General features: G+C 47.7%; 1 protein-coding gene across 2 annotated transcripts in view; it reads right to left on the reverse strand.

Moving 5' to 3' along the window:
* LOC308253870 (uncharacterized protein) overlaps positions 1 to 26,039 on the reverse strand; it is a 45,361-nt gene extending 19,322 nt beyond the window's left edge. For both annotated transcript variants that reach the window (XR_013961170.1, XM_080679634.1), the window contains exon 1: positions 25,698 to 26,039. Coding sequence is in view for 1 of the 2 variants with exons in the window: in XM_080679634.1 (XP_080535760.1) it covers positions 25,698 to 25,773 (76 nt within the window). In the remaining variant the exon portion in view is untranslated. The remainder of the gene's footprint in view (positions 1 to 25,697) is intronic.
* Between the last annotated feature and the right edge of the window lie 782 nt (positions 26,040 to 26,821).

Here is a 26,821-nt window from a genome sequence, read left to right on the forward strand (position 1 = left end):
TAGGTGCCTGGAGCAAAGCATCCCTATCTGTGGGTCCAGCCCCTGGGCACCTACCATGTGGGGCACAGAGCTGGAGCTGGGGGCTGCATGAGTGGTCAGCCCCTGCTGGCCCCTCTGATGGGAGTGCAGGCAAGGAAGAAGGGAGAGCTGAGTGGGGAGGTGCTGGGTCCAGGCAGGAGTTGCAGGCCTGTGGAAATGGGTGCTGGGAGAAGGTCCATCGGAATTGCTGAGGCCCCACTCTGGATCGCCTTCAGCCTTTTCTTCCCTCTGACTGTGTGACCAGAACCAGCAAGGGGTGAAGCATGGTCACAGTCACGGGAGCTATGTCTCCAAGGAGCCTAGAAGGGACTGAGCCCATGAAGGGGCCGCTATGGGGAGCTTAGTGGTGTTGGGATAGGATGGGGTGTATGTGTGTGTGTGGGGGGGGGGGTCCTGTAGAGAGCCCAGGCACCTCTGTACTGTGGCATCTATCTTATCAGGGCCTCCCTCCGTGTCTCCCTTTCCAGCTTGGAGAGGAAGGCAGGGGAGCCCCCAAAGGTGTCACCTTCCTGTCCCTTTGAAGCCAAAAGATCCAAAGGGTATTGCGGGGGAGGGGGAGGGACAAATGGTGCAACCCAAGCAGGCCAGGGCAGCAGTTAATCCACTCCATCCACACACAGCACTGCCTCTGACTTAAAACCCTAAGCCAAAGTGCTATAGATTTTAGGGAAAAACTCAGTACTAATCGGAATATCCTCTTTACATTTCACTTTCTCCTCAAGCCCTTCTATAAGAGGCATAGGACTGAATATTTACCTGAGAGTTTATTTAAATCTTTGGAAGATAATTTTAACTGAAGGCTACACGAATGAGATCAGTATCTGAAGCAAAATCTTAACCAAAATTTCCCTCCTCCTAAGCATCCTAGCAAGAAGTCATCTCTAAAATCTAAAATTTTAAAGCTAAAGGTTCTGTTAGGTATTGCCTAAAATTAAAAAAACAAAAACAAAAACAAAATCTGTATTGTAAGGCAGAAAAATTCTGCTCAGAGAGTTAGTAGTTTAACAAGGGGAGGGCTTGATATATCTGAAAAGATGTTTTAAAGCAAAAGAAAAAATAGAGGTCCCCACCACCCCAACACACCCCGGAAACAGACCTTCCTCCAGCTTATCCAAAGGCTCCTCAGCCATCCAACTCCAAGACTCCTGCACTCAGGATGCCACCACCACCTCTAAAGCACAGAACTTCGGGCTTTGCTTCTGAAGTGGTGCAACCACAATATCTTCATTTTCCCTTTCTTCAAGGTCAGAAAGATCCTAAGCTGTAAGGATTTTGAAGTAAAGGTCCTACCTAGAGTCTCAATATACACTTCAAAGTGTTTTGCTTTAGAAATAGAAACTAAATTTCAGCAATCCCAGCTGTCATTTGAAGTGTCCTGTAGCTTCCAAATCAAGTAAGACTTGCAGATGAATTACTAGATATAAACTACTATTTTTATATGGACCATACAAATACTGGAGAAAATTATGGACACCATCACCCAAGTCTATGAAATTACTATTAATTCTAGGTGGCGGGCCAATACTCAGATACTTCCACTTATAGGACTCTCTCATCTCCTCGCCACACCCCCGGTCTATTCTTGTCTCTAAAGTTAAGGATTTCAATGTTGAAAGGAGTCTAGTTAGTCACAGGGGTGGACAAACTTTTTGACTCGAGGGCCACAATGGGTTCTTAAACTGGACCTGAGGGCCGGAACAAAAGCATGGATGGAGTGTTTGTGTGAACTAATATAAATTCAAAGTAAAGGATCGGAGGGGAGAGCCAGAGAACCCTCCACTATTTTGGCTCTGCGGGCCGGATAGAACAGCCGAATGGGCCGGATCTGGCCCGCGGGCGGTAGTTTGCCCACGGCTGGTAAGAAAATCCACGAAGTTTACCTTGATGATTCTATCTGACCAATCATTGACAATAAAGTAGTAAATTGCCAGTTCTTAGCATTGGGAGCTTTTTAGGGCAAGGGCCTCATGTTGAACTGCCCTATGTCTGATGCCAAGATGAACCAAAAGACAAAAGAGACAGACCTAAGAATATTACAAATCTGACACAGAGACTTGTTTTTAATACACCTGAAATTTATCAATATCAATTTCATAGAGTAATTATCAATATTAAATAGCATACAACATTCTAAGCAATAAGTTCATAGTCAACTGTAAGTAAGTATTTTCTAAGCCACAGTACTTTTCTGCATCATTTCCAGGGTCCCTGACTAATTGAAAAGTTTCACTGAACTCTGGTGGTGAAAGTGATGATGGAAACGACTTAGAAAGCCCTGCATATGCCCATTATAGGGTAATGGGTACCCAAAGGAAGTAAATTGTTGTAGTCATCCCATCCTGTAGCTCCTGTTTGAGACTACAACCTGAAGGAACAGAAAAAATGGACCTACCACCAAGGTAGGATCTTAATTTACAGCACTCTCCTCCCCAAGTGACTAACCCGTTAGTGTGGGGCGTGGCTACAGTGTTTTGAACAGGTTCAAGTCTCCGATTAATGAGAAGGCACAGTCCTCTCGTGACCACGTGCAAGTCCCAGACTGGAGTGCAGAGCCCTCCCAGCATAATTATAGCCAACAGCTGTAGTTGTAAGCTTGAACCTATGGTCCAAACACATAGCCCCATATGTCTGAGTGATGTAGGCTTGATAGAGTTCAGGTGCATGCAGTTGAGTAGGTTTGAAACCCATGAGAATGTTGTAAACATCTTGATCATGCCCTTACTTTGCCTCGTGGCATCAGCTATAAAATAAAGACACGTTGGTGCTGTCTCTCAGGGAGCAGTGTCCCATCGAGACCCAGCTTTCATTCTCTTGTCTGCCTTTTCTAAGCCTTTCACCACCCCCACTCAGGTTCACCTTTGGCCGTGCCGGCATGGCACGTTAGAAGATACCTCTGCATAAATTTTATAAGCAACTGAAACAAAGTTCATCTGCATCTAAGGTTCAAAGCTGCTTTCAGAATGCAAATCTTCAGTGTTAACTCTCCAAGTAACTTACACATTAATGTGGATTTCTCATATCACTAGCCCTTTCTTAAAGGTGTAATTCAATTTTTAATGATGTAGTATCACAGGTTCTCAAATTCAACATCATTTTGTTATGTTATAATGTCCACAGGAACTTAATTCTAGTCTTATTAATTAACCTATATGGTAAAATTGGTTTTGTTTTACATCATTTCACTTAAAAGTTGCAGAACATACCAGCATGGTTATGTGAGCACATAGTATGTATGAATATATTTATAAAATTCCAATAATACAAATAAAGTCAAAGCATTTTTCTTTGAGTTATTGGTGCATCTCGTCTATCACTAGTTTATAAGCTCTTCAAGTGCTAGAAGGAACCATATCTTATTTTATCCCCAGAAGCAAACTCAGTTCTTGGCATATGATAGGAAGTTGATGGTCTGTTGAATGAATGAATGAAATGAGCAAATATGAAAATGAAATTTCTTTTTCCAACTGAAGCTGCCTGCTAACAAGGAGTACTGAAGACAAATTTTTACACGCTGACTGCTGCAGGGAAGGCTAGCCTGTAGAGTGAATCAGTGAAGCAGTTCTGGACAACAAGGAAGCTTCAGAAGCTCTCTGGCTCCTGGGGAGTAGACAGTTGTGACCTTGGATAACCTGGCCTCACTTCTTGCTGGCAACCACTTTCCTTCATGTTACTGAAAAAAACAGAAAACAGTCTCTCTCATGCCTTGGGGCCTTTCCTTGATTTTAAGACATTATTCATTTTCTGAATTTATAAAAGACATCAATCGTGTATACTTGCCAAAATATAAAGGAACACATAATCACTAACTATTAAGGCCCTGAATTAAATAAATCTAATACGAATGCCCTCTTTTCTCAACTATATATTAACTTGTGGAACATTTCCTTCATTACTCTGTCAGTGATGGGCTTTATGCTGTGAAAATCTCAAAACCTAAAGCTTATGAAATGGTCTTAATGGTCACTTGAGAGGGGAAGAAACGTATTACTCACAAGTGGTACCAAGTAATTGTTTCCTAATCTTTCCAGTACCTATAATATCTGAGTGGCTGTGTGAAATGGTTAAGGCTAGATTAGAGAACGAGGTAGATCAGAGTCTGCAAATTAATGTCTGCCGATCATCTTTTCATGACAGGATTGAAGAAGGTGTTGAGCAGGGTACACAAGTGAAGGTGGTCTACCTGAGTCAAATCTGAGGAGAGTTCTCAGACTCAGTAGAGGTTAAGTCAGTGAGGAAGGACTATGGGTAAGAATAGGTAGCAAGGTCAGTAAAAAGCCAGATCATCAAGTCAATCAGAGAGGTTTATGAAGACGTAATTATAAAGTGAAACCTTGGGAAATCTAAGCCTTACTCACTCATTCAGAGGCATTAAAATGGTCCATGAGAGGTTGGGTGAGTGGGAAGAGACCAACCAAAGAACTTGCATGCATATATGCATAAACCCATGGACAGAGACAATAGGGTGGTGAAGGCCTGGGGTGGGGGTGAGGGCTGCTAGAAGGGGTCCATGGGGGGAAAGGAGAATATATGTAATACTTTCAACAATAAAGATTTTAAAGAATAATCATGGCTAATAATAATAACAATAAAAAATGGTCCATGAAAAAAGAATGATGGTTGAATTGAGGCACAGACCTAGTAATTAACTGTACTTCTGGGGCTATGAGAAAGTAACACGTGACAGCATTTTAGATGGCATAAGGTTTCTACAATGCATTAAAGAATGTTTAAACATTTTTCTGAGAACTGAAGGGGGCTCAGAATAGACAGTTTGAGAGTGATGGTGATGCTAAAGCATTCTTTAGGTTATAACTCATGAAAGATTTTCTCAAGCACACATATTTTTTGAAATATATCTTATTGATTTTTCACAGAGGGGAAGGGAGAGGGATAGAGAGTTAGAAACATCAATGAGAGGGAAACATTAATCAGTTGCCTCCTCCACACCCCATTCTGGGGATGTGCCCACAACAAAGGCATATGCCCTTGACCTGAATCGAAACTGGGACCCTTGAGACCACAGGCTGTTGCTCTATCCACGGAGCCAAACCGGTTAGGGCAAGCACACATATTTTAAAACCACATAATAGTAAATGCAAGCAAGATTCTTCCTGTGAACATTTTTTAAATTAACATGGGCTTTAACATCATTAAATTTGGGTTTGACCTCGATCTTCCCCAGGTATTGTCATGAACCTTAAGTAAGTCCCTTCACCCTCCTGAGTTTAAAGTTTCCTTATCTAAAAAACAAATAGCTCTGACTGGTTTAGCTCAGTGGATAGAGCGTCGGTCTGTGGACTGAAAGGCCCCAGGTTCGATTCCTGTCAAGGGCATGTACCTTGGTTGTGGGTACATCCCCAGTACCCCAGTAGGGCGTGTGCAGGAAGCAGCTGATCGATGTTTCTAACTCTCTATCCCTCTCCCTTCCTCTATGTAAAAAAATCAATAAAGTATTTTTTTAAAAAGGCAGCCAGCAGATCAGTGATTCCATCTCATCATTGATGTTTATCTCTTTCTCCCTTCCTCTCTGAAATCAATAAAACTATTAAAAATAAATAAAAAAATAATTAAAAAATGGGAACCAGCGGATGGGTGTAGTGACCCATGGGTATGCATTCTGTGAGCCAGAGTGCCCTGCACATGCCAGCCTGTTGTTCCTGATTCAGTGCTTCATCCGGTGGAGCTGGGAGTGGTACACCTGCGCCCACCTTCCTGGAGATTTCGGGAAAAGCTGCTCCGGTTTCAGGCCTTTGGGGCTCCGTGGGCATCCCTGGCTGATAGCGTAACCCTCCATGATGGCCTAGGAGTGGGCGGCCCTGCAGCCTTGGGAAGGCCAGGCTGGGAGACCCCTGAGGACGCTGTGGGTGGTCCCCTGACCTTTAAGTGAAATGTCACCGGAAAACAAAACCGCCCCTCCCCTTCTATTTCCCCAGACAACTGCGGAGGGGTTCATTTCACGAAGGAGTTTCTCTCTGAAACCCTAACATGTGAGAAGCAGGAGGAGGCAACCTGTGCTGGCTGAGGAGGTTCTCTGTCAGAAAGCAGTTGGGCTTGCTGACTGCCGAGGTCCCCTGTGAACAAAGGCCCCGCTCACAGGAGGTGGGGCGGCCGCGGTGCTAAGGCTGGACTCCGGGGGGGCCTCCCCGTCCCCAGGAAGCCGTTTCTCCATCGCTGCCTCCGCCCTGCCAGGCCCGGCCCGGAGTCCAGGGCTCAGCCCCGAACCGGCATGGTTTTGTGACTGTCGGTGGGATTCCATTCTGCAGTTGCTGACAGTTGAGCAGCAAGGCTAGAGCGAGGGGCGGGGCCAGCCTGACCTCTCCTCGGCCCCGCCCACTCCGGGATTCCTTGCATCTCTATTCATTTCTGCAGCCCCGCCCTCCCAAAAAAGACTATGGAGTTCTAGGTCGGTAGCACTAACTACTGAATTTTTAGAAATTTTTAGATTGCCTGACTCTGAGAAAGGACCACTAAAGATGTAATCCGTTGGCCTTGCGTCTGGCGTTGGTCCGCGCGGGGTCATCCTGGCGCGGGTCCCCTCCTCAGCGCTCCCCCCACCCGCCTACTCCCCCCTCCAGTCACTCCCAACCGCCTCTGCAGAGCAGGGCCCTTACAGAAACCGGGTAATAAATACACACCGACAAGGTAACCGTGGATTATAAGTTAGGTGAAGACATGACAGAGTGAGGTGAGGCGGGCGGGTGGTGACTGGAGTGCCTGGAGGGCTGTACTGGGTGTGCCATAGGGAAGGGTCTCCAAGAAGATGATATCTGAGAAGGCACCAGCCATGGGAAGCAGGACAGGCCTAGTGCCCAGCAAGTGCAAAGGTGCTGGGGTGGGACAGTGCCCCGGGCAGTAGAGGAGCAGAAGGCGCTTCTTTAGCTGGAGAACTGAAATGTTCAATGGGGTGAGGTGGAGCGTGGAGCGGGCCAGGTAGAAGAGGAAGCCAGCAGCCAGATTAGGAAAGGCTCACAGACACTTGGATAAATTCTACAGTGAGATGCATTGAAAGGTTTTAAGAAGGTGACCTGATGCATTGTGATTGATGTTATAGCAAGACCACTGGGTAAAGGTGGAATATCTATCAGCCTTGACTTATGTGGGAGGTAAAACTGTCAGAAGCAATTGTGGGAAGCCTTGGTTTCTGTTCCAAACCCCTTTCCCTCCAACTCTGGGGCTGTTTGAAGCACAGGAAGCAAATGAGTTTCTAACTCAGAACACCAGCAGCCGCAGGGCTCCAGGGCAAGGCCAGGCATTCCCAGGTTGCCCTGGCCTTAAGTCACTGGCAGTGCAGCAGGCAGCGCACAGGAATGTGTCCAGGCCAATGGTCTGGCAGGGGGTGGGCAGCAGGCAGGCAAGGACAATGCTGCACTGGACCCTCTTTGTAGGCCCCTTATAATTCCCAGCTGTAACTCTATAGGGGTGTGGTGTGGGGGAGACACACACCCTTTTTGTCCTTCCAGACTCCATCCTCACCCGCAAGTAAAATGATCCTTTGGAAGCTCAAGGGCTGCCTAGGGGCTCTGAAAGGATGTTGGATAAAAAAATACAACTTTCATTCCTATTGATTTGTATTTTATTCTTTGGATTTTTAATTTATTGTTTTTTCAAATAAGCAGCACATTCATATGCTTTAAAAATGTAAAGATACAAGGATCTCGAAGAGATATTTGTACCCCCATATTCATGGCAACATTTCTTCACAATAGCAAAAGGTGGAAGCAAAGGTAACAAGGGAGGACAGAATAAACAAAATATGGACTATTCACTGGAATATTATTTAGTGCCCCCACTTGCTGCAATATGAACTTTGAGGACACTGTGCTATGTGAAAAAAGTCAAAGACAAAAAGGGAAATACCATATGATCCCATTTGTTTAAGAGGGGTCAAATTCACAGGACTGGAAAGTAGAGTGGTGGTTGCCAGGGGCTGGAGAACAGGAATGGGTAGAGACTCAGTTTTGCAAGATGAAAATGTTCTGGAGATGGATGGTGGTGATCATTGCACAACACTGTGAATGTACTTAATGTCACAGACCTGTACACTAAAAAATTGTTAAGATGGTGTGGTTCAGTAGTTGAAAGTCAATCATCGATCAATCAAGAGGTCCCAGTCAGGGCACATGCCTGGGTTGTGGGCTCAATCCTCAGTAGGGGGTGTTCTGGAGGCAGCTGATCACTAATTCTGTCTTCATTGATGTTTCTATCTCTCTCTCTCCATTGCTCTCTGAAATCAATGAAAATATATTTTTTTAAAAGGGTTAAGATGGTCAGTTTCATCGTATGGCATTTTACCACAATTTTTTAAGTAAGAAAAATGCAAAAAGTACAGAAGTCACTCTTCCACTTCTATCCGACAGCCATCCAATTTCTTCACCCAAAACACCTAACATCACCAGTCTTGTGTATCTTTCCAGAGTCTATGTATATACAAGTAAATGCATATAAACATGTAGACAGGTTCATATGGGGAAGAACTGAGGCCTAATACACTGTGATACAGGGGTTCAGTGAGACAGACTTGAGACCCTTCGAGCTCATATATTAACCAATGTTGTCTAACCCCCTCCCCACCCCTCAATTCTTTAAAACAAACAAGCCCATGCCAAAGGTTCTGGGAAAGCAGAGCATGGCATATATCTATCTCTTGGACTCTTTGTACCTTAGTTTCCTCATTTAGAAAAGAAAAAGAAAAAAAAAGAATGGCTCTTAAGCCATACTTTTCTGAGTTCAAACTGAGCTTATACCCAGCCAACCAACCACTGTATGATGTTTTTACACATAGCTTTTTACATGTGTTCATCTTCTATTTCACTTACAATTTGTGTAATAGCTGCATTCCATGCCAGGTCTCAAATGTTCCAAAGTTCACTTTCGTGATTAAATTACAACCAAGATTTCTATAAAAAAAAAAAAAAAAAGATACAAGCAAATGAAAAGGAAAAAAAAATCCTTTCAGATCACTTATCCTTTAGCAGAGATTCTAACTTATATATGATAAAACAACCTCAATACTCCCTCTATACACTAAAAATTCTTACTGTGGGAGATATTTGCTTATGGTTTATGCTTTCATGTTTATACATGTGGTGCATTAGATACAAAAAAATGCTTGTATTCACTGATCTATATTTCTCTAAAATAAGGTTACACTACCTCAACACTATTGTCATTTTGGGCTAGAAAATTCTTTATTCTGGGGAACTGTCCTTTGTCTTCAACAATAATTCTGGCCTCTGCCACTAGATGCCAGTAGCAAATCTACAGTTCTGACAACTAAAACTCTCTTTGCATATTGCCAAGTGTTACCTGGGGCAAAATCACCCTAGTTGACAACCACTGCTATAGAATGGTCCATTCTGTTTTTAACTTTTTGAGGAAACTCCATACTGTCTTCCACAGTGGCTGTACCAGTCTGCATTCCCACCAGCAGTGCAGGAGGGTTCCTTTTTCTCCACAGCCTTGCCAGCACTTGTCATTTGTTGATGATAGCCAATCTGACAGGTGTGAGATGGTATCTCATTGTTTTGATTTGCTTCTCTCAGATCAGTAGGTTGGCAAACTGCGGCTCACGAGCCACAGGCGCATCTTTGGCCCCTTGAGTGTGGCTCTTCCACAAAATACCACGTGCGGGCGGTATTCAAAATACTCGCCCAGGCCGAAAACCGACTTTCTGCATGCGCGCCTGCACATGGTATTGTGTGCAAGAGCCACACTCAAGGGGCCAAAGAGCCGCATGTGGCTCGCGAGCCATAGTTTGGCAACACTGTCTCAGATGATTAGTGACTTTGAGCATGTTTTCCTATGTCTCTGGACCTTCTGTATGTCCTCTTTTGAAGTGTCTATTTAGACTCTTTGCCCATTTTGTATTGGATCATTTATCTTCCTTTTGTTAAAGGTGGAAAGGGGCTGATGAGCCTGAACAGTCTCTGGACTTGAAAGGGTCACCGCAGGGTGCTTTGGAGGAGCTGCAGTCTGCTTCAGGCTGTAGCACCAGCCTCCGAAGTAGATTCTGGAGTGATGGTGAGGACCGGTCCAAAGGTGGAAAGGTTGGCTGATGAGCCTGAACAGTCTCTTGACGTGGAAGTATCACCATAGGGTGCTTTGCAGGAACTGCATTTGGCTGCAGGCCTGTAGCACCAGCCTCCAAAGTATGTTCTCGAATGATGGGGAGTTCTAGTTCCAACGGTGGAACAGCTGACGCATCATGGTTCAGTGAAGACACTTCAATATTTGGATTTTGCTGATCCCAAGACCAAGGCTTGGAGGGCCCCAGGGGGATGTAGGTCAGCAGGATAGAGTCCATGGCCAACTCTGGAATCGGAGCTGCCTAGACCTGCAGCCACAACAGCTGCCACCGGAACACGAACCATGGGGCCATGTGCAGCCTGGACATGACAGGCAGAGGTCCGGGGCACAGTGAGCCACCAAGGCGAATGGGGCAAGGAGAGTGACCCAGGATACTGGGGCACAATAAGCAATCCAAAAGAATGGATACAAACGAGCGATCCAGCACACTGGAGCACAACGAGCAATCCAAAATACTGGGGCACATACAAGTAACCCAGACAAGTGGGATGCAAGTACCATGCGCTGAGCATGAGCCCAACAATTGGCAGCCGTGTCACAATTGGAAGCCCTGTCATGCATGTGCCCCTTAGCCAACAAGCACCCCTCCCCCACCTCAGGTTCTAACCTTTATTATTCTTGGGCTGAAGTGACTATAGAAGAGTGAGCCTTCCCCCCAGAATCACCAGGGATCACGTGGTTCCTTTCACCTGCACAAAAGATAACTATCTCCCTCTGGGTCTCCCCTCACCACTCACAGTGAGGCTGGATTTGGCCTGCACACTTGGGTGGCCCCAGAGCCCAGGCATGGTGGGATGTGTAGACAGGGTGTACAAGAAGGTGGGGAGTTGGGGGGTATCGAAGAGCTTTCCAAGAAAGCCACAGGGCCTGGCATCTCAGGAAATTCAGAAGAGCTAGTCCAGTCTGGCAATCTGAGGTCCTCTTCAAAGCTGAAATCTGAGAGAGTCTTCCTCCCAAGGCCTTACTGCTTCCAGGAAGGGTGGCTGACCTACAAAATACACCAGTTAGAGTGGTGTGGAATGGGACACACTTTAGAGTTCAAAAATGTTGCCATTTCCTTGAAATTCTCAATATCCATGTTTGATTTATTTTTTAAATTCTCACCCAAAGATATGTTTATTGATTTTAAAGAGAGACAAGAGGGTAGGGAGCGGGGGAGAAAGAGAGAAACATCAATATGAGACATATATAGGTTGCCTACGTACACTGCTGATATCACATGGCATCCTCACATGGAGAGTAGACAGAGAGGAAGCAAGCTCTTCATGACCCTTACAAGGGCAGTATTCCCATTCCCGAGGGCTTCCTCCTCATGATCTCATGTAACCCTAATTACTTGCCAAATGAAATAATACTATTGCATTGGTGGTTGGGTATCAAGATATGAATTTGGGTGGGGGGACATAAGTATTGGACCGTAACATTTCAGTTTTGGACTTCTATACACCCAAACTGTAAGAGAATAAATTTATGCTGTTTAATCTAAGTTTGTGATACTTTGTTACAGTAGACCTATGAAACTAATACAGACTCCAACTACCCTTCAGGAATGGTTTTGAACTTCAGTGATTAGTGGGTTGAGAAATCTTCTCAGGTCTCTTGATTAATATAAAGCTAACTGAAAATGGCATATACATATATAACTTTCCTTAATCTCTAGAGAATGAAAGGATTATTACCTTTTTTAAAGTATAGTTTTATTGGTTTCAGAGAGGAGGCAAGAGGGAGAGAGAGAAACATCAATGATGGGTGAGAATCATCGATTGACTGCCTCTTGCACGCAACCTACTGGGGATCGAGCCCACAACCTGGGCATGTGCCCTTGACCGAAATCAAACCTGGGACCCTTCACTCCTCAGGCCATCGCTCTATCCACTGAGCCAAACCACTTAGGGCTAACTTGTTTATTGATTGGCATTTTTTAATAAATGGGAATACTTATGCTAGCATGAAATAATGGGCTTACAGTATATTTCACAGTAGAAGTAATGAATGACCTAATCTATTGAGCAGTTAGTTATCTCATTTGTCTTCCTCCAAACTGTTTGTAAGGCTTAGAATGCAGATGGCAAAGGTACCCAAGAAGATCAATATCTTGGTTGTCCCTTGAAAGGTTCAGTAATTCAAAGGACTATTTTTAGTGTCATGTGAGGTTCGTTATAATCACTTACTTTAAGCCAAAAAGAATCCATTTGCTAAAGATCACCATTAATTAGCTTAGTAAGGATTAATGACATACAAGGCTCTAGGTGCCATGGACAAAGGATCATAATTGAGTTGTTATAGAAATGAACATCTCCTTATATCTCAATAAAAATTATTAGGCAAGCATTTCATCTTTGACAAGGAGGAGGATGAAGAGATTATTTTGTATCTAGTGCACAAAATTCATGCACAGAGTGGGGGTTACCTCGGCCCAGCCTGCAGCATCTCTAATGAGGGACCCCTTGGGGGATTTCTGACTGTCGATTTAGGCCCAATCCCTGTGGAATTGAAAGAATACACTCTCAGAGCAGGCGCAGGAATAGTTAAAATAAAGCAGGCACAGCTCTGTTCCCAGAGAAGAGCATGCTGACCTCCCCCTCAGCGCTTATCAGTAAACGTCCTAGCTTCTGGTTTCTGTTAAAATTTCTGTTCTCACAAAGTTTTCTGTTGAGATAAAACATACCATTCCCGTGAGAATAAGTCAACATTCTATCTTGCCCCCCACCTGCGTGTGGTTTTTTTGCCTTTAAAAGCCTGTAACCAACCCTGGTTCAGGGCTCCAGTCAGCAGTCTCTTGTGAGAATTGTTGCCTGTGAGTCCCTGCGCCGCGCTTGAATAAAGAAACCTCTTGCTTTTGCATCGAGACTCGAGTTCGGCGTTTGATTTGGGGTCGTCGCTCTGCCAAAGGACCCACCGAGGGTCTTCAAGGCCTTACATTTGGTGCGCTGGCCGGGAAAGAGCGACCACCCCTCCAGCATCAGAACCGACCTTGGAGGTAAGGGGGGGCCCCCCGAAAAGATTTCGTCTTGTTGTCTGTTGTCTGGTTCGTCTGGTAACTGTTTCAGGATTTCTGGTTCTGGTAAAGACAGGTTGTTCTCTCCGTGAGGAGAGGGCTCCTCTGGCCGATTAGGGTTTGGTCAGAAAAACTGTCAAACTGGGGGACGCCCCAGATTCGGGAGACGACCGAGTAAACTTGGTCGTCATCGGGTGTCCGGCGACGGGCGAGTCAAAGTCCAGCCGGGCAATCTGTAGGACGGGTGTCCGTCCGTCTGGTTATATCAGGTTATTGTTTCAGTCTCCTTGGGCCCTTTGTCTAAGTGTCTTGTTCATTATTGTCTCCTTTTGTTTGCTTCTCTCTTTTCATCCTGACACGGACGGAATGGGACAGGGAAAGAGTACTCCTTTGTCTCTGACTCTCACTAACTGGAAGGACGTGCGGGGACGAGGTTTTGATCTCTCTGTAAATGTTAAAAAAGGACCTTGGCAGACTTTCTGCTCCTCTGAATGGCCTTGGCTCAATGTCGGGTGGCCACCAGAGGGCACTTTTGACCTTTCCGTCATTTTTGCAGTAAAAGACACTGTTTTTCAGCCCGGACCCGGGTCACACCCCGACCAACAGCCCTACATCGTCGTCTGGCAGGATCTTGTGCAAAACCTTCCCCCGTGGGTCCGACCCTGATTGCCCCGAACCGCCTCGCGGGTTCTAACTGTCCAGTCTCCCCCACAGGAGCTGACCAAGAAGCCGCTGGTCAACCCTCAGGCCGACCTCCTCCTTCTCGATACTCCGCCACCCTATCCTCCCTCCCTCCAGCCGTCTCTACAAAGGAGCCCAGGGCCGGCGGTCCCCTCTGCTCTCGATCCTCCCCCTGCTGAGGGACCGGCTCAGGGCACCCGAAGCCGAAGGGGAGGGACTGCCCCCTTCCCCGGACTCCACCGTCGCGTGTCCCCTCCGAGCATACAGACCTCCGCCTCCCCCGTCGGACGATGGGGGACCGGCACCGCTTCAGCCCCTTCAGTATTGGCCTTTCTCCTCTGCTGACCTCTATAACTGGAAAACTAACCATCCTCCTTTTTCAGAGGATCCCCAGAAGTTGACGGGGCTGGTGGAGTCCCTTATGTTCTCTCACCAGCCCACCTGGGACGATTGTCAACAGCTGCTCCAGACCCTCTTCACTACTGAGGAGAGGGAAAGAATTCTCCTAGAAGCCCGGAAGAACGCACCTGGTCCCGACGGGCGACCTACTCAACTCCCCCACCTGATGGATGCTGCCTTTCCCCTTACCCGACCAGACTGGGATTTCAACACGGCAGAAGGTAGGGAGCGGCTGACAGTCTACCGCCAGACTCTAGTGGCTGGCCTCCGGGGGGGGCAGCGCGCCGGCCCACCAATTTGGCTAAGGTAAGAGAAGTCCTTCAGGGACCAGCTGAACCCCCCTCTGTCTTCCTCGAGTGGTTAATAGAGGCGTTCAGGAGATATACCCCGTTTGACCCTGCATCGGAAGGACAGAGGGCTTCAGTAGTTATAGCTTTTATAGGTCAGTCCGCTCTAGACATAAAAAAGAAACTTCAGCGGATTGAAGGGTTACAGGATTACACCCTCCAGGACCTAGTTAAGGAGGCAGAAAAGGTTTATCATAAGAGGGAAACAGCAGAGGAGAAGGAACAGAGGAAAGAAAGAAAAAGGGAAGAGAGAGAGGATAAAAGGGAAAAGAGACAGGAGAAGAACTTAACGCGTATCCTGGCCGCAGTGGTAGGAGAAAGCAGACCACTGACGAGAGAAAAAGAGGAGGCAGTCAGGAAACCTGGGCAACAGACCGCCGTTGGATAAGGATCAGTGTGCCTACTGCAAAGAGAAGGGGCACTGGAAGCGGGAATGCCCTAAGAAACCAGATAAGGCAGCAAAGCAAGTACTGGCACTTCATGAGGACAGTGACTGAAGGGGACGGGGCTCGGAACCCCTCCCTGAGCCCAGGGTAACTATTCGAGTGGAGGGTAAACCAGTAGCCTTCCTGGTAGATACTGGAGCTCAATATTCAGTTTTAAAGGGGCCGCTGGGGCCGATTTCTAAGAAGACATCCTGGGTAATCGGGGCCACCGGTAATAAGCAGTACCCTTGGACTACTACCCGGACTATAGACTTGGGGTCAGGGAAGGTCACCCACTCTTTCCTCGTGATACCTGAATGCCCTGCCCCCCTGTTGGGAAGAGACTTATTGACCAAAATGGGGGCCCAAATCACCTTCACTCCCCAAGGCCCTGTTGTGACCCAGGGCGAGACAGAAGCTGCCACCCTCTTGACTCTCCGCCTAGAGGACGAACACCGGCTCTTTGAAACAGGGTTACAAACAGGAGGGGTGGCAACTGAATGGCTTCATCAGTATCCAGGAGCATGGGCGGAGACAGCTGGAATGGGCCTAGCTGATAGACAGCCCCCAGTGGTAGTAGAGCTCAAGTCCTCCGCTACCCCGATAGCAGTAAAGCAATACCCCATGGCAAGGACAGCCTGGGAAGGGATTAAGCCCCATATCCAGCGCCTCCTAAAGTTGGGAGTCCTGGTCAAGTGCCGTTCACCATGGAACACTCCACTCCTCCCGGTGAAGAAACCAGGTACTAATGACTATCGACCAGTTCAGGATCTGAGGGAGGTCAATAAGAGGGTACAGGACATTCACCCTACAGTCCCCAACCCCTACAACCTCCTGAGTTCAATACCACCGTCCCATACCTGGTACACAGTCCTGGATTTGAAAGACGCTTTCTTCTGCCTCCGGTTACACCCTGCTAGCCAGGGTATCTTCGCATTCGAGTGGAGGGACCCAGACACGGGGACCACAGGACAATTAACTTAGACTCGCCTCCCACAGAGGTTCAAAAATTCTCCCACCACTTTTGATGAGGCTCTGCACCAGGACTTGGCGCCCTTCCGTGCCAAGCACCCTCAGATCACCCTCCTCCAGTACGTGGATGACCTCCTCCTGGCCGGAGCCACGGAAGAACACTGCCAAACAGTGACTCTAAATCCAGCGACTCTACCGCCTGAGATGAGCCCTGACGGGGAGGAAGTGCTCCACTCGTGTCACGAGATACTGGCAGAGGAAACTGGGCCCCGGAGGGACCTCCGGGATTCACCTTTACCCAGTGCCCAGCTCACCTGGTTCACGGACGGCAGCAGCTACATCCTCGAAGGTAAAAGGGTGGCGGGAGCAGCCGTGGTCAGTAAAGATCAGATAGTATGGGCTAGTAGCTTACCAGAAGGGACCTCGGCCCAAAAGGCTGAATTAATAGCTCTAACTCAGGCCCTCAGACTGGCAGAAGGAAAAAGAATCAACATTTACACTGACAGCAGGTATGGCTTTTGCCACTGCCCATATTCATGGGGCCATCTACCGCCAGAGAGGCCTCCTTACCTCAGCAGGCAAGGAAATTAAGAATAAGCAAAAAATCCTTTCCCTTCTGGAGGCCATACATGCCCCTCAGGAAGTAGCTATTATCCACTGCCCTGGCCACCAAAGAGGGACCTCAGATGTAGCAGAAGGAAACCGGAGGGCGGATACAGAGGCTAAACGAGCGGCTCTAGGACTGAATATTCTAGCTCTAGCTGAGGCCCCGATGAGCCTGCCGGAATTTCCCAAATGTTCCCAGGAAGAGGAGGAAGAACTGGTCAAAAGGCCAGAGAAATATATAAGGGACGAGCAAGGAATTTGGAGGACGGTAGAAGGGAAGATAGTAATACCTGAGGAAGCCGCCAAAGCCTATCTTAAGCAGCTACACCGGCTCACACATCTGGGAGCAAAGCACCTCCGCACTACCTGTCAGGCCTCCGGATACTTCGTCAAAGGACCCACTCGTGTCGCGGAAAGGGTGGTCAGCCGGTGCAAAGCGTGCCAACTGGTGAACTCACACCCTTCCCGACTCCCACCTGGGCAGAGACTCAGGGGCGACCGCCCAGGAAGCTACTGGGAAGTGGACTTCACAGAGGTAAAGGTGGCCCGATATGGCTATAAATACCTCCTAGTCTTTGTAGATACCTTTTCAGGCTGGGTAGAGGCCTTCCCCACTAAGAAGGAGACCGCAACCGTGGTGGCCAAGAAGATCCTAGAGGACATCTTCCCCCGGTTTGGAGTACCAAAGGTAATTGGGTCCGACAACGGACCAGCCTTCGTTGCCCAGGTAAGTCAGGGAATGGCCAGGATACTGGGGGCGGATTGGAAATTACATTGTTCGTACAGGCCCCAGAGCTCAGGTCAGGTAGAAAGGATAAATAGAACATTAAAAGAGGCCATGACAAAATTACCCATAGAGACTGGCGTGGCAGACTGGACAGTCCTCCTTCCCTTTGCCCTTTTTCGCGTGCGAAACACTCCTGGCCCCCTAGGAATAACTCCGTTCGAGATCTTGTTTGGGGCCCCTCCGCCCCTGGCCGCAGACCCCTGGTCGGTTAAAACTGGTACTCATACCCCCCAATCCCTACTTGCCAGGTTGAAGGCGCTAGAGACTGTCCGGAAGGAAGTGTGGACCCCCTTGGCTGCCCTCTATCAACCAGGGGAGCTTCAGGTGCCACACCAGTTCCAGGTTGGGGACTTTGTCTACGTCCGACGCCACCGCGCTGCCAACCTCGAGCCAAGGTGGAAGGGACCCTACCTGGTACTGCTGACGACTCCAACGGCTGTTAAAGTAGACGGCATCGCCACCTGGATCCACGCTTCGCACGCTAAACGAGCGCCCCCGCAGGACCATGAGTGGACAGTGGAAAGGACTGACAACCCCCTCAAGATCCGTGTTTGCCGTCGTTCTCCTTCTCCTGCTGGGCCTGCCGATAAGTAGTAGTAGCAACCCCCATGCCCCGAAGAGACTAAACTGGCGAGTTATATCCTCCCAAACGCATCAAATAGTTTGGGAGACGACCAAGATAGCACCTCTCTGGACCTGGTGGCCGCAGCTAACCCCTGACATCTGTGCTCTGGCCGCCGGAGTCCGGGAATGGGATCTTCCCGACACCTCAGTAGAAGCCTCTAAAACGGGGTTAGAAATTAGAGAAAACATAAGTAGAAAGAAGGATGGAGGTTCGGTACATTGCAGTTATTGGGGGGCGCGAGAAATGCTAAGAGGGACTCCTTTCTATGTTTGCCCTAAAGATAGGAGGGGACATAAAGGAAATTGTGGAAGTAGACGGGAATATTTCTGTGCCGAATGGGGATGCGAAACTACTGGAACTGGGAAATGGTTGGGTAATGGCCCCCCCGTATGGGACTACATCCAGGTACAAAGAAATGCCACTCAGCAGTCAGGTCACTGGGGATGGACCAACCCATTGAACATCTCTTTCACGCAAGCCGGGAGAAGGTACAAAGGTTGGCGAGCGGGACAAGAGTGGGGGCTCCGGTTGTACAAGGAGCAACATAATAATGGCCTTATTTTTAAATTAAGGTTAGACGTAGAGGAAATAGAGCGCCCAGTCCCCCTAGGGCCTAATTCTGTCCTATCCGAACAGCGTGCTCCCGGGGTGAACTCTCCCCCGCAAAAGCACGAGCGCACCACCCCAAAGCCGTCAGAGGTGGGGTCGACGCGCCCCACACCCCCAACACTGAGTACTAGCCAAAGGCTCCTGGGGTTAGTACAAGGGGCCTTCAGTATCCTAAACTCCTCCAGTCCCAATTTAACTGACTCTTGTTGGCTATGCCTGGCCTTGGGACCCCCTTACTATGAGGGAATTGCTTTCTCAGGTGTCACCAACAACACTACCTCCCATACTACTTGCAGCTGGGGGACCCATGGCAAACTGACCCTGACGGAAGTCTCCGGGCAGGGTACATGCCTAGGAAAGGTCCCGGAAGACCGAAAGCAGCTCTGCAACCAGACCCTAGAGAGTCCTCAGACCACTACTAACGTCTTCTTAACTCCCCCTCCAGGGCGATGGTGGGCCTGTAACACAGGGCTGACTCCCTGTATATCTACTTTGGTCTTCAACAGCTCTCAGGATTATTGTATACTAGTCCAACTGATTCCCAGAGTCCTGTACCACCAGGCTACCTCCTTCGAAGATGAGTTTGACTTACAGCCTCGCCGGTATAGAAGAGAACCGATCTCACTTACTCTGGCAGTATTGTTAGGTTTAGGGGTAGCAGCGGGGGTCAGGACAGGGGCAACAGCCCTCGTCCAAGCTCCTCGCTACACTGAGGAACTATGTATGGCCATAGATGAGGATCTCAAGGCTATAGAACAGTCCATCACCAAACTCGAAGAATCCCTGACTTCTCTATCTGAGGTAGTTTTACAAAATAGGAGGGGACTAGACCTCCTGTTCCTTAAGGAAGGGGGACTCTGTGCCGCCTTGAGGGAACAGTGTTGTTTCTATGCAGACCATTCTAGGATTATAAAAGACTCAATGTCCAAACTTAGAGAGAGGCTTGAGACCCGGCGGCGAGAACGGGAGGCTAACCAGGGATGGTTTAAAGGCTGGTATAATCGTTCCCCCTGGCTCACCACCCTGATTTCCACCCTAATGGGGCCCCTAGTAATTCTTTTGATACTCCTGACTTTTGGCCCCTACATCCTTAACAGATTGGTAGCTTTTATCCGGGATAGAATAAGTACAGTCCAGGTAATGGTACTCCAACAGAGATACCAACTGCTTTCCCAAAGTAAGGGTCTGTAGTCCCAGGATTGGAACTCCCCAAAAAGAAAAGGGGGGAATGAAAGAATACACTCTCAGAGCAGGCGCAGGAATAGTTAAAATAAAGCAGGCACAGCTCTGTTCCCAGAGAAGAGCATGCTGACCTCCCCCTCAGCGCTTATCAGTAAACGTCCTAGCTTCTGGTTTCTGTTAAAATTTCTGTTCTCACTAAGTTTTCTGTGAGATAAAACATACCATTCCCGTGAGAATAAGTCAACATTCTATCTTGCCCCCACCTGCGTGTGGTTTTTTTTGCCTTTAAAAGCCTGTAACCAACCCTGGTTCAGGGCTCCAGTCAGCAGTCTCTTGTGAGAATTGTTGCCTGTGAGTCCCTGCGCCGCGCTTGAATAAAGAAACCTCTTGCTTTTGCATCGAGACTCGAGTTCGGCATTTGATTTGGGGTCGTCGCTCTGCCAAAGGACCCACCGGGGGTCTTCAAGGCCTTACAGAATCAGGCCTAAACCGGCAGTCGGACATCCCTCTTGCAATCTGGGACTGCTGGCTCCTAACGGCTCACATGCCTACCTGCCTGATTGCCCCTAACTGATTATGCCTGCCTGCCTAATCGCCCCTAACTGGCCTCCCCTGCCCACCTGATGTCACCCCCAACTGCCCTCCCCTGCCAGCCTGGTTGCCCTCAACTGCCCTCCCTGGCCGGCCTGATCTCACCCCCAACTGCCCTCCCCTGTAGCCTGGTTGCCCCCAACTATCCTCTCCTGCTGGCCTGATCTCGCCCCCAACTGCCCTCCCCTGCTGGCCTGGTTGCCCCAAACTGCACTCCCCTGCCAGCCTGATCTTGTCCCCAACGGCCCTCCCCTGCCCACCTGATCTCGCCCCCAATTGCCCTCCCCTGTAGGCCTGGTTGCCCCCAACTATCCTCTCCTGCCGGCCTGATATTGCCCCCAACTGCCCTCCCCTGCTGGCCTGATCTTGCCCCCAACTGCAGTCTCCTGCAGGCCTGATCTCACCCCCAACTGCCCTCCTCTGCCAGCCAATTTGGTTCTGATTGGTAAGTTTCTATGCCAGTCAGCATCAAAAGCTCTGCCTCCTAGGCAGCTATTGGTTCCTCACACTTCACCCAGATTTGGTTCTGATTGGTCAGTTTCTATGGCAGTCAGCATCTCTGGGCCTGATCAGAATGGTGGAGCTGATCAGCTGCCCCAGTGGAGTCCTGGAGGGAAATGGAGGCGCAGCTGCTGGCCAGACTGGGAAAGAGAGGCAAGTGCTGGTCAAAAGCTGCCACAGAGGCAACGTCCCTGCTTCTCTCTTCAGGCCTCTCCTCTCTCTGGCCCTAATTCACAACCCCCTCAGAAATTAGTGCTGGGGCACCATGCTTGCAGCCGAAGCAGTCAGCACTGGGTTGCCATGGCAATCCAGCACTGACTTCACGTCTGGTCGAGCTTCGAGCTTTGGTGGTAATGGTCATTACACCCTGCCTCTTTATTATAGAGATTAGTAAAGTTAGGGGCATTTTTGATATATTTACTTATGTAGACATTTCTAACTATACCACTTAGCCATCATTTTTTCATTGTTTTTAGTGACTTCAGAGAGAAAAAGGGAGAGGGAGAGGGAGATAGAAACATAATGAGAGAGAATGGCCCCCAGGATTGAGCCTGAAACCCGGACAAGTGCCCTGACCAAGAAGCAAATCATGACCCTCTTGTTCATGGGTCGATGCTCAACCATTAAGCCATATTGACTGGGCTTAACCATCATTGTATTTTTTTAACTATTTTTTTTATTGATTTCAAGAGGAAGGGAGAGGGAGAGAGAAATAGACACATCAATGATGAGAGAGAATCATTGATTGGCTGACTCCTGCATGGCCCCTACTGGGGATCAAACCTATAACCTGGACATGTGCCCTTGACCAAAATCAAAACTTGGACCCTTCAATCCACAGACCAATGATCTATCCACTGAATCTAACCGGCTAGGGCTTAACCATTTTAAACATTTATTATTAATATTGGTATAATAATTCCTACATTGAAATCCTTAACACAAGACTGTTCTCTTGGAAATTTAATATGTTCTTAATGATATTGTTTATATAACTCATCTGGTTAAACATTTAATTTATAAATATTCACCTAATTTAGATTACTGGTATATTATAAAAAAATTCTGAGATAATGGCATTTAAATTAATGCAAGTGTTCTATATTTACTGTCATATAGAAGACAATATGAGGTTAAGCTGAATTCCTCTCTTCTTTCACAGCCCTTCAAAAGTGTAAAAATCATTATGGGTTGTAAAAACACACACCATAGGCCCAAGTTGATCCATGGGCCCTAAATATAAATATAAGCAGATGGTATATGAACACTTATAACACCAGGCTCATATGGATGTGTATAATAATTCAGACCTCATTACCACTTTTCCTCTATAACTAAAAAGTTTTTCCTACCTATATCTTGTCTATCCTATGTAATAAAGAGGTAATATGCAAATAGACCATCATGCCCTCACACAAGATGGCCGCCCCATGTGGTCACAAATGGCTGCCCCCATGTTGTCACAAGATGGCCCCTTCATGTCTTCACAAGATGGCTGCCCCCATATCGTCACAAGATGTCCACCACAAGATGGCTGGCAGGGCAGGGTAGTTGTGGGAGATCGGGCAGCAGGGGAGGGCAGTTGCGGGCAACCAGGTCCAAAGGGCAGGGCAGTTGGGGGCGACCGGGTCAGCAGGGGAGGGCATTTGGGGGCAATCAGGCTGGCAGGGGAGCAGTTAGGTGTCAATCAGGCTGGCCGTGGAGTGGTTAGGGGGTGATCAGGCGGGCAGGCAGAAACAGTTAAGGACAATCAGGCAGTCAGGCGAGCAGTTGGGAATCAGCAGTCCCGATTGTGATATGCATGTCCGACTGATTGGGCCTAAATCGGCAGTGGGACATCCCTCGAGCGGTCCCAGATTGGAGAGGGTGTAGGCTGGGCTGAGGGACACCCCCAACCCCCAGTGCACCGATTTTTGTGCACTGGGCCTCGAGTATGATTATAAAATTAAAAATGCATCGCAGATATTAAATGCTAGAGATGGGCTGGAGATCTACGTAACTTACAGAATTGTACAATTTTATTGCTGGGAGCAATTGTAGACATTATTTGACTTGAAACCCTTCTTTATTTTATATATAATTATAACCTCATAAATAAATATAATTTATAATTAACTTACAAATACTTGAGGAATAGCAGGCCTTCAAATAAATCCCTCTGTAATTCTTTCAAATGTTTTTCGCTCACAATTCTGAAAAATATAAGTTATTTCTTTCTGTTTTTAAATATGTTTGCATTGATCTCAGGGAGGACAGGAGAAAGAGAGAGAGATAGAAACATCAATGACGAGAGAGAATCTGATCAGCTACCTCCTGCATGCCCCGCACTGGGGATCTAGCCCACAACCCGAGCATGTGCTCTGACCAGAAATCGAACTGGTGATCTCCCAGTTCACAGGTCAGCGCTGAACCACTGAGCCACGCCGGCCGGGTTGTAAAGGTGATTTCTGAATCAAAATCCGAAATAACTACAACGATTTACTGCACAGAAACATATATATGGGAAACCTGGGTAAAGGTGCCATGAAAATACCCTAATTTTTATTTAAGGATAGTGATCTCTGCTCTTTTTTCATTCAAACCTTTCTTCTCATGTCCTCCTTTGTATCCATCTGTCTCCAACACTCACACATCAAAACACACGTGCACGTGTGCGCGCACACACACGCACACCTGTCCACTCTTCCCACCAAATCATACATTTAATGTCTACTCTCTAGATCACAAAGTCTGTTAGAACCCAACTCTGAGTGGTACAAACATTGGCAATCTGCCATTTCCTCCTCTGCATGCATTTCTCTGATAATACAACTACATGTTTAATACAAAGCAACAACTGTGTGGTTAAAAAACAAAATGCATCTCAGCATCAGGCTAGATAAGCTTCCGGATAAGAAAACTGGAGAGGAGTCACCACGTATAAATTCATTACAGATCCAGGAAAAACTTTTATGCTTTGAAATGAGATAAAAAGAAAAAGTCATTTTCTACTAAATCCCCCTATACTTTTGCTGTGTGACTTAGAACTTGGTCCACAAGTTCATCTTCAGTAATGACATCTGCATGATCAATTGTACATCTCCTGCAACAGGTGACATGAAACTGTTTCTCAGGCAAAGCAAAGGGATCAAATTAGCAAGACACTTATACCTGTGATTTCTTACTTCAGTTCTGGATTTTACCAAAATGACTGAACGGATGAATTATCACATTTGTTTTTGCTTGGATTTCTGCTTCACTTTTTTTTTTCTGCTTTGCTTTTTAATCAGCCATTCACCAGCAACTGTAACAGGAGCTCACTAGCACTTAAGAATAAAAACACACCAAATAAGGCCCCTAATAACTGTGGGCAAAAAGGGGCCACCTGCTAAACCTGACAAGTTCAGGGGAGGTCTGTCTGACAGCCTTACAATCTCAGAGACTAAAAAACCACGAAGCATGGTCTGAAATTAAAACTTTTTTCAAATATATTTTTATTAATTTCAGAAAGGAAGGGAGAGGGAGAGAGAGATAAAACATCAAGGATGAGAGACAATCATTGATCAGTTGCCCAAACCTGGGCATGTGCCCTGACCAGGAATCAAACCCGGACCCTTCAGTCCACAGGCCGGCCTTCTGGCAAGGGCTGAAATTAAAACTTCTTAACTAAAAGCAGTAGTGATATCCTAGGCTAGAATCTTATCTGACAAAGGTCAATTTTCACCTTAACAAAGCCTGTGTGTTGCCTTTTTGCATCTATCGTAACATTCCTTTGGAATGTCAAAGTAATTTCCTTTTTCTAGACCCCTCAAAACACAGGTACCACATCAGAGGGGAGACCACATATCCCCTCATTGTTACTGAATTAATTGCTGACTGTTAACTGTCTTGTACCCACCTATGTAAAGGAAATATGTGTCTATCACTTTACTTTTTATTCAATCCCAGGGGTTTCCCTGATTTGCTGGCTGTCTCCCACCTCGCTAATTTATCCCCAATGGATTTAATCCATGTAAGTCTTATTTTGATTGTAAAGTATAAAATAAGGTGCAAAACTGCCATTTTCTGGAGCATTTTCTCAATCCTTTGAGAATTTGCTTCCCAGCAATTATCGTTTGGCTCAAATAATCTTACAAAAATTCTCTACAGGTTTGAATATTTCTTAGAGTGACATAACGCAAACTGATCCATTTCCTCAACGTAATTTTGAAACCACAAAGATGGGGGGTGCAAAGAGGGTGGAGAGAAAGCCAGAGTGAGAGAGCCAGAGAGCCAGAGAGAGAGAGAGAGAGAGAGAGCGAGAGAGAGAGCAGGAGGAGGGAGACAACCTGTCTAAATCCTCAAGTCCCTTTTAAAGAACAGATACATAATAAAAATCTAAAAGAAACCACATTAGAAATAGAGGTCAGCAAAGCAAGAGGCTTCAGTCCAAAAAAAAAAAAAAAAAAGAGAGAAGAAAAGAAAAGAAAAACAATCCAACACAAGGGGAGAAAAAGTGAATGTAATGGATCCATGTGCCAAAGTTTTGATCCTGCCTCGTGGAGACACTGCACGGGGGCAAATTTTGAAGAGGAAAATGGGAGGGTTGGGGGCAGAGAAAGAGCAAGCCGGTATGTGGCCTGCAAACTGCAACAAAGCAATCTCCATTAAGCATGCGCCTCTTTCCGCTGGTGAATCTAGGTGTGCTGTTTTGTTTTGTTGTGTGTGTGTGTGTGTGTGTGTGTGTGTGTGTGTGTGTGTGTGACTTGATGTGCCCTGGCATTTGCCCTCTGTTGGGGGGAAGTGGAGGTTAGGGTTAGGGTTAGGGAGACCGCGGGGCGAGGGCAGAGGAGGTGAGGAGGGAGCCCGCGGCCAGGGGCTGGGTGGGTACCTGGAGAGCTGCTGCAGGTGCTGTGCCTCCGGAAGCTGCTTTCCCTGCAGTCACTGGCCGCGTCGTCCTCTTCCATCTCCTCCGGATAATGGGAGTCGTCCTCGACCTCTCCCCCTCCTCTTCCTCAGCGTCCTCAGAATCCAGGGTCTCCTCTGCGTCGCCGTCCTCCTCCTCCTCCTCCTCCACTTCTCCTTCAGGGTCAACATACACCACACACCACGTGGGTCTCACCTGTGTTCCCCTTATGGCCCCAGGCGCTCGGGGTCGGGTCGGGGAGAGGGTAGGAAGGAGCTGGTGGCTGCTACCTCGGGTTACTACAGGCCCTGCCGCTGCCGCCGCCGCCCCATCTAGGTCTCTGACTCTGCCTCATCCCTGTGCCCAGGTGCCCCGAGGTCTGGAGCCTAGCCCCTGATGGGTCCGCACGGGGGGCGGGGCGGGGGCGGGGCCAGGGCTGCTTGGATGGCCTGCGCCCCCCCCACCCCCCCACCCCCGCCCTCACCCTAGTTGAAGCTCTGGGGACTGGGCCGGAGGGTCCTGCCTGTGCGGGGAGGAATAAGGCCCATCCTAATTGCTGGGGCCGCACTCTGGACCACCTGGAAGCCCAACTCCTTTCCTCCCTGTTGCTAGGTGACTGCTGGAACCACTGGTTGCCAAGCCACAGGTAGCACAGGCCCGGAGCAGCCAGCATGGTCACGTGAGCTGCACCTCTGAGGAGCCTGGAACTGAATGAGCCTCAGAGATGCACTAGCGGGAAATGTGCATGCTGACTGATGCCTCCCCATTGCTGTTATGGGTATTTGCCTTTGATTAATTTGTAAACACACTTTTTATTGTTTTATACTAGAGGCTCAGTACTCGAAATTAGTGCATGGGTAGGGTCCCTAGCAGCTACCACGGGGGCCTCCCTTCCCTGGCTGCAGGCCAGGCCTTCCTTTGTTCTATCTTGCCCCTTGGTGGTCTAAGCACATTATAGTGAGCCACTGAACTCCCTGTCTTTTGGTCGAACTCCTGAGGGGACACTTTGCATATTAGCCTTTTATCTATAGATAGATAGACTAGAGGCCTAGTGTGCTAATTCCTGTATGGGTGGGGTCCCTTGGTTTGGTGTGGGAGGATTGGGCCAA

This window comes from Plecotus auritus (genome assembly GCF_963455305.1).
Source record: "Plecotus auritus genome assembly, chromosome: 7".
Classification (NCBI taxonomy): domain Eukaryota; kingdom Metazoa; phylum Chordata; class Mammalia; order Chiroptera; family Vespertilionidae; genus Plecotus; species Plecotus auritus.